The sequence below is a fragment of the Protomyctophum bolini genome, assembly GCF_963924005.1.
Source record: "Protomyctophum bolini genome assembly, chromosome: 11".
Taxonomy (NCBI): domain Eukaryota; kingdom Metazoa; phylum Chordata; class Actinopteri; order Myctophiformes; family Myctophidae; genus Protomyctophum; species Protomyctophum bolini.
Genome location: NC_137872.1, coordinates 27,629,958 through 27,638,867, shown reverse-complemented (window position 1 = coordinate 27,638,867; position 8,910 = coordinate 27,629,958). Strand labels below are relative to the sequence as shown.

The window sequence follows — 8,910 nt, the reverse complement described above, 5'->3', positions numbered from 1 at the left end:
TATTTCCACATTCACTCCAGAGGGCCACTATATTTCCACACTAACTCCAGAGGGCCACTATATTTCCACATTCACTCCAGAGGGCCACTATATTTCCACACTAACTCCAGAGGGCGACTATATTTCCACATTCACTCCAGAGGGCCACTATATTTCCACATTCACTCCAGAGGGCCACTATATTTCCACATTCACTCCAGAGGGCCACTATATTTCCACATTCACTCCAGAGGGCCACTATATTTCCACACTAACTCCAGAGGGCCACTATATTTCCACATTCACTCCAGAGGGCCACTATATTTCCACATTCACTCCAGAGGGCCACTATATTTCCACATTCACTCCAGAGGGCCACTATATTTCCACACTAACTCCAGAGGGCCACTATTATTTCCACACTCACTCCAGAGGGCCACTATATTTCCACACTCACTCCAGAGGGCCACTATATTTCCACACTCAAGCCTGTGTGCCAGGGACCCCCACAATTATCAGATCTACAAGTCCACAACATGTTGTACATCGTCTAGTTTTGAACAGCCAGTTAAACTGATTGTGATGGTATAGACCAGTGATACTCAACCTCAGGCCCGCGGGCCACATCAGGCCCGCGGGACCATTATGACTGGCCCACCAATGAAAATCTAAAAAAAAAGAAGAAAAAAAAATCTGGAAAATGAAAAAAAAAAAAAAAGATCTGAATGAAGTTATCTTTAATTACATTATTATAAGTAATACTATTAGAGTTGTACTATTACTCGAACGAAAATAAAAGCTTGGGGGGGGGGGGGGGGGGAGATGCAATGCATATGAAAGACATATACTGTGTATCCCTATTCCCTGACATAATTTTATAGCTAAACGGACAGAATTCTATTTTATTTGAATGATGAAACCCAGCTGCCATTAATAGTTGGAAATGGAAATGGAAATTGCGGAAATTGCGGAAATGGAAATTGCAGAAATTGCGGAAATTGTAATTGTGGAAATGGTTGAAATGGAAATTGCGGAAATTGCGGAAATGCGGAAATGGAAATTTCGGAAATTGCGGAAATGGTAATTGCGGAAATTGCGAAAATGGTGGAAATGGAAATTGCGGAAATGGAAATTGAGGAAATTGCATAAATGGAAATTGCGGAAATTGCGGAAATATTAATTGCGGAAATTGCGGAAATTGCTCTTCACTTATAGCTATCTATTTTCAGGTAGATTGTTTTATTTTACTCAGTCAGCCATATCACTACTCATTTTTTTTCATGAAAAAGGTCATAGCTGGGTAATCTATTTTCAGGCAAATTGTGTTTATTGTATTTTATTTTACTCAGCCATAACAATTTATTTTCTGTTAACCAACTTGCTGGCTGGCAGGCAGGCAGACAGCTACTCATAGACAGGCAGACAGACAGACAGCTACTCATGGAGAATTGGACAGGCAGACAGACAGACAGCTACTCATGGAGAATTGGACAGGCAGGCAGTCAGACAGCAATTAGGGCCTTTTCTCTTCGTTTGAAATAACCAAACCTTCCTGCCGATGATGACATTGATTGGTTGGCAGGTCTCTGAGCAGCCCACAGCCCTCCTCTGAGATACTGAGTACAGAAATTGTGCCGTCTTCATTAGTGAGGAGGAGCAATTATGTTTTTTTTTAAATGCAAGGACAATGGCTTCTATTTCCACATGCTAAAGGCTTGTCATTTTTATTACCTTGGAATGCCCATTTATGATGTCATTGGTAGGATGGTTACTGAAGCGTCCACATCCCACCGATGAGATGCAGAATGAGTAGACAGAAATGGTGGCATTGTATCATGACATCACAATCAATTTTAACTTAATTCAAGCATTAAGTTAAAACTTAACATGCATTTAACTTAAAACAAGCATTATTGCCAGTGCCACACGCACGCACGCATGCACACACACACACACACACACACACACACACACACACACACACACGCACACACACAGGTCAGGATCCACAAGTCATTTCACACAATGACTTCACACCAGACATTGGGAAAGTGACAATCATTTAATTGTAAATCAACAGTGTTTACATTGTATATTATTAATAATATAAAAAGCAAGGACAAGATGTTGGAGCTGTTAGTATAATGACAAATATAAAACAAACTGTACTGTCACTGATACAGAGCAGAACCAGAGAGAAAACACTAAACAAAATGGCATATACACATACACAGTACAATCCTCATTGTTTGATTTAGAGTTTGCAAATTGAACCAAAAGGACTCTTGCGGGTCCATTTGGTTCCGTTTATACATTGATGATTCTACACGTGCGCAAATGCCTCATGCATTCAAACCTTAGAAATGGACTGAGCTACAGTATATTGCTTTGTCCCCGTTGGAGACAGAAAAATGAATGCATGTATTCTTTTGCCGTATGGGAGCAGAATACATGTACAAATTATTGCATGTGAAGTCTAGTTGTACGCCCTCTATGGTAGATGGCTTAAATGATGCAAATTAAATCACACACTTTAAAGATAAAGGAGTGACTCAGTCCTACCAGTATCTTTGCCACTGAGAAGACTTGAGATTTCAAAAGAGAGGAAAGCGTATTTGTGGTTATTCGTGTCAATCTGGTGGACAGTAACACAATAGCAATGATTTGGAGGGTTGGTTTACGTCTCAATAAAAGAGCCAAATGAATTGTTCTGTAGTAGACAGGTGCCAAAATATAGCCGTTTGCCCCAGAGTCTTGGATTGAAAGTCTTGAATTTAATGTGTTGATTCTTTCCCCTGTCAGGCACATTACGGTGAAAAAAAGCTTTGTGTTAAAAAACTCTACATTCAAAACCATGAGCCCTCATAACCTGCTAGCAAAATGTGCTGCTAACATGCAACATAAACGTTGCATTACAGTTTACAGTAGCCATAACTGACTTTTTTTCTTAAGTGAGATGAAGGGCAAATCGACCGTTTGAACTGAAATTAAAGCTCAAAGTGATATCCTTTCTAAAAACCCACCAAAACAGGCATCCGACTGTCAATAAAATAGACATTTGGAAGATAATCGGCCCTCCCCTGTAATTACTTCACCAGACCTCCAGGTGGCGATGTAAATCTGCAATAAAGCATCAGTGGGGACAGGAAATGTGTGACCAAAGGGCATCTGGACGGTCTTCTACAATGATAAACACACTGTATGTTGTGTGGAGTCGTTAATGGACAGAGAGTCAAGAGTCACGAAGTTCATACAGTAGGATTGTATAGGTAAATAATACACGGTCAACACATCACATCAAAATATGTAACATGGATGTATCAATAGCAACAACACTTGTTCAAAAAGGCAGCCTTTTCTTTACAGGAGTGTAAAGGTTCTAACTTAAATGAAACTTGCACCTTTTGCACACCACGCCGAAGTTGCAGCCGATAAAGTTGAAGTATGAAGTATGTCCGATCCAAAGCTCATTGAGTCCTTTTCAGTGGCAGACAAACGGTCGACACTTGGTACGGCAACGATTACCGGCAACTTTCATCAGTTTAAACTTGGCCGTCACGATTTTGGGTCATGTCATGTTATAGGTGAAAATTGTAAAACATTTTCAAAGATTTTCATTATTATGTCGATCTGCTATTTTCACGAAGTATAAAATAGGGCCAGTTTGTTTGCCTCTTGGTCACAATTGTCATTTTTCAGCATCCAGAAAATTCAGTGACAGAACCTTCTCACGTACAACTCTGGCTCCCTCAGGTCTATCTCAGTACGGACATCTGTGGTGTCACCATAAGCGTTTCAGCACTAAGACCCTGTTTGGTCCTGTTTGACTTGTGAGGAAATGAAGATGGATCTTAGTGCTTAAACACTGCTGGGACACCTAGTCTCGCACCTCTCCTCTTTCTCTTTCTTTCTCTCTCTCTCTCTCTCTCTCCCTCTCTCTCTCTCTCTCCCTCTCTCTCTCTCTCTCTCTCCCCCCCCCTCTCTCTCTCTGCCCTACAAGGGGCACTCCTTCCAGAAAAAATATATATGTCGGTGCATTCTCAAAAATATATCCATATCTGATGTTTAAATGCATATTTGTATTATTCTTATTATTCATATTATAATGTCTTTAGTTAAAACTCAATAGAATTTTTCTTTTCTTTTTTTTTTAATCCACTAGTCGGTCCCAAAATGAAAAATAAAAACAATCTCCACTTCTCCACTGGGGCGGGCAAAAAGAAAAAGATTTCCGTTTGCTTCTTTCTTCTACGTTTCTTTTCCTCCCCGTGTCTCATTCTGATTGGAATCATCGGAGGGAAACGGCCGCTCTCGGGGCTCGCAGTCACAAGAAACAGGAAATGGCGAGGGGAATAGCCTCGCCCGTGGGCGCCCGGGTCCCTCAGAGGTGGCTCTCCGAGTCGCTCTTGCTGTGAGCCGTTCCGTTCTCCAGCGGGCGGGTGGCGAGCGCCAGGCCGTTGTGCGTCATGTTGCTCTCGTTCAGCCGCCGCACGCGGTACGTCTCGTAGTGGACGTCGTGGGTCACGTCCTTCAGGTCCTGAAGATGAGACCTGTGTGGGGAGGAAGGAAGCAGCGCAGGGACACGGAGGGTTACACTCAAAGGCTTTCGTTTGTTTTGTTTCTTAACAACTGTAAATCCTATATCGTTGCTGTCGGGCAGAAACCTCTTATCTCTCTATAAGGCAGGAATGCCCCGGGAATAATCCTAAAATAATCTGTAGCAACAGCGTGTGTTGAAGGCCAACCTGGCCAACCTTTATAGTTATTTACTTTTTATGTAATATTTCACTGGTATATCTTTCACATTAACCTATAAATGTGTTCTGTTTTTACAACTTCTCTAAAGACGTTTAGAGAAGAAGAGTGTGGGAGGTGAGGGAAGAGTGTCTTCCCTCGCACCGGAAATGTATTTTAGCACTGCCTGCAGCGTTCCGTTTTAGGCAGTACGTCCCTATAGATACTAAAACGTGGTGATGCAAAAACAAACAGCAACTAAAAACTCTACATGAATGTTCCACAGTATGATTTAAGGCGGAAACATGAGACTTTCCCCCGGGAGTTAAAAAAACACCTTCCACTTTGTCATAAAACAGCTGCTTCTTCTCCCGCTTGACAGATCCTGCTCCGTATCGGACACACGGCGCTGACCTCTGCCCTTTGGCCTGAGGTAGGCCTCGGAGAGGCATGCGACCCCGGCTGACCTTAAAGTAGCCCTGGCTGCAAACTCTGTCATTAGATTCCATTCTACTTGAACAGGGACGAGCCACCAGTGTGTGTGTGTGTGTGTGTGTGTGTGTGTGTGTGTGTGTGTGTGTGTGTGTGTGTGTGTGTGTGTGTGTGTGTGTGTGTGTGTGTGCGTGCGTATGAAGGTGTGTGCATGCACTTGTCCAAAGGGAAACAAACACCCCTCTGTATCATTTATGGCCTTTCACAAACTACCCATGATCCCACGCTTGACAACACGGGAAAATAAATGAAGCCACACTGGTAAGCCTCTGCGTATGGTAGCTTAAAGTAGCACACAACAAACAACACACGCATCCACGCACACACGCACACACACACACACACACACACACACACACACACACACCTCGGCACATCGACTCACCTGATCAGCAAATCTCTTAAATTGGCGAATTCACAGTGTGCCACATTCTCCACTGTGGACAGAGAAAAATGACATGGCTTTTAGGGATTTGTGGTGTTTCACTGCATCACAAACGTAATGAATGTTTTGAAAGTCTATTTCACTTAAAGATACAAGGAGCTTTTATTTCTAATCCCTCAAGAATCCCACAGCAGCTTGCCAGTTATATTCTGGGACTATTCTCTGCTGACTCAATGGCACTAATGTTTTGTTGATGTTTGAATGTCCCAGGACAGGCCTTTCAGATAAAATGTGTTCGTATTGTTATTTGCTCAGATATATTCAGCTAGCACAACCATAGGCCATTTCCCATGTCATGCCCCAGGCCATGACTATATAGATGTCATTCTTTCCACTCTGAGTTTGTAGCAGGCCTTGAGCATTCTGTTTTAGAGCCCCACCACTAGATGGCAATGTACACCACCCCACTGAGGCAAAAAAGGCATTTTGATCGGCTTCATTGACTTAAGTTATTAAGTACTTGTAAATGATCATAATAATCAGCACCATCTACTATCATCAGCATCATCATCACCCAAATCCTTTTCTGTAGTTGTCATTCACAAATATGTCACCTTTGCACCACTAAGAAATTAGTTTTTTCAACTTTGGTCCCAGACGCACCTGGACTCGTCTCATGGCACACTATTTGGGAATCACTGACATACTTGACAGCAAAATCAGCAGATCTCCATAATGCCTCTCTATGTGCCACATTGTGAGCTTGTGGCGTGTGACCACTGTGTGGTCTTTGTTAAACTAGAACAGTGCCCATGGGGCCTCTACAGCGGTGCCCGTTGGGCACTGGCCTACTTGGAACAATGCAAGTTGGAAATGCATGCCCCACCCAGTTATTGTGTCTGTCTCCCTTTTATGCCCATATATGGAGTTCTTTGTAAGGCATGCCCAAATATGGAGTCTATGCAGCCAGCTGGTGGAGTTCTGTGTCAGGCGAGCCAAATAGTGTTGTGAGGTCAGAACAGGCCAGCTCCATATATGGGTCCGACTGACTCGACACCGGGCATTGTACCCCCTGCTGTGGTGTGGAACGTGAATTTGAAGTCGGGGGGGCTAACGGTTACGTGGATTACACACACACAGACATACATACAGACAGAGACCTGGTGCATTTATAGATAGATGGAGTGGTGGTTACCTTCGATGATGCCCCACTTGGTTTTGCGTCCCAGCACCTTGTTCCCGTTCACCTGGTGCTCCTTGTCCGTTCCCACCACAGCAAAGGGAATGTTTTCCTGTATGCAGAATGTCACAGTGTCAAAACCACCACACACAGAAGGTCACAGTGTCAAACCAAAGCAAGAGAAGAGAAGAGAAGAGAAGAGAAGAGAAGAGAAGAGAAGAGAAGAGAAGAGAAGAGAAGAGAAGAGAAGAGAAGAGAAGAGAAGAGAAGCTCATCATAGTTTTGAAATGAGCTATTATGTGAAGTGACCGGATCATATTGGGAGGCCAGTATATAATAAATACATGTTTAAAACACATTCTATTCATCAGGTTGAACGTACCCTGATCCTGTCGTTGACCATGCGCTCCTCCGTGTCCTCATCGAACTCTTTCTGGGGGTAGACGCGAATACCGTTTGCAACCAGGTCCTGTCTTATCTGTCAAGAGAGTAGTTAAGAGGTCAAGGAAAGGGCAGTCAGAGAGGGCTCATTAGTTCACAACAAAAGGTTCACGTGTCAGGGCATCGCACGGTCAGGAAGTATGAGGGCCATATAGAACATCCTAAAACAAGAAGCTAAGTCTTACTTAGTGGGGTGCCGGTGTCATGCTCAGTGAATAACAACAGATCTACAAGCTCACAATGTGTCACGCTTATGAGGCGTTGTGAGCTTGTATATCTGCCATTTACGATATATATAAATCAGGCTTAGGACTGAATCGTGAATGTTCTTTGCCATTGCAACTTTGAGCTGCATTTATGTATGAAAGGTGCTATATAAATAAAGTGTATTATTATTATTATTATTACTAGAATTTCGGCCCCCTTCGGGGGCCTCATCCCAGTGTCGTTGCAGCGCAATATGGGAAGAAGGAGTTGACAGACTCCACTTCATGTTTCAGCTGTGTTTTTAAACTCAGTAGTGTGCCCTGCACATGTAGTAACGGATGGGTTATAAATTATTATAGTACTGTACTGCACTCCTTAGTATTGCACTGTACTGTAATGTTGTCCTCTGTACTGTACTTTACTGTACGTCGTTACTGTACTGTACTGTACTGTACTGTACTGTACTGTACTGTACTGTACTGTACTGTACTGTACTGTTGTTAGTGTTGTTATTGTTGTTTTTCTTATAATGATTATTATTATTATTGTTATTATTATTACATGCATTATTGTTCTGATGTGAGCTTGTTTGTAAATGAGTGAGTTTACAAAGAAGCTTATTGTTAGCTAAGCTGGCCACTTAAGCACCCTGACCACACCCAGCACAATGACATTAGCACCCCTGGCTAGTTACAGTAGCTGGCCACTTAAGCACCCTGACCACTGCAACAATTACATTAGCACCCCTCCCCACCCCAAGGATGGCCTATAGGTGAGGAATGTTGTTTTTCCAGTTGTAGATGGGAGATCATTAAGATGCTGCTGGATCCTGTATTAAGATGCATCCTTACTTCCTTCCTTTCAAGCAAGGGAATTTAATTGAATGCCTGGAAATGTAACTGTAATTGTTTTGTCTGTAACTGTAGAGTTTTTTCCACTTTTGATGTAAGGGGGCAGAGAGGTTGATTTAGGGGGGCAAACACCCCTCCCCCCCCCCCCGTGGCGCCAGGCCTGCAAATCCAGAAGTATAATTTCCACTTTTTAAAGTCCATGCACTGTAGTGAATAGCATTTATCCATTTAGATATATTGAATTACTTATTTTTACACAGGAACATAATGTGTGTCTTTACAATAACTGTAATGTAACAATAATACTAATAATGTAATGTAATAATTATGTAATTAACGAATTAAATGACCTTATTTTATTCTGAAGGCAACCGGATGTCTTAAATTAGCTAGCTCTCAAACAGGAATTTCTAAATTTGCTTATTAGACGGAGCCAACTCGCAGGCAGTGCCTCAGCCCAGATGCAAGAGAGGATCGTTACAGGATTGTATAGGACACCAGTTTTGGTGTGACACAGACGGCTACCACATATAGCTTCATACTGGGTGAAAGTGTCCTTCCAAAAATTATTTTGTCGCTCGAAATTCTTATTCACAATGACATCGAGTTGATGTGTTTGTGTTTTTAGGGTAATTGTTGCA

The 8,910-nt window shown here is 42.5% G+C and overlaps 1 protein-coding gene across 1 annotated transcript in view; it reads right to left on the bottom strand.

The window, feature by feature from the left end:
- Window positions 1–2,026: 2,026 nt before the first annotated feature.
- The window catches only part of LOC308323784 (uncharacterized protein), a 100,008-nt gene continuing 93,124 nt past the window's right edge, over window positions 2,027–8,910 (bottom strand). Inside the window, exons 9-12 of the mRNA XM_080775597.1 lie at window positions 7,153–7,248; window positions 6,786–6,882; window positions 5,591–5,642; window positions 2,027–4,529 (exon numbers count right to left, since the gene is read on the bottom strand). Of these exons, the coding sequence (XP_080631723.1) occupies window positions 4,361–4,529; window positions 5,591–5,642; window positions 6,786–6,882; window positions 7,153–7,248 (414 nt within the window). The 3' untranslated portion in view covers window positions 2,027–4,360. The remainder of the gene's footprint in view (window positions 4,530–5,590; window positions 5,643–6,785; window positions 6,883–7,152; window positions 7,249–8,910) is intronic.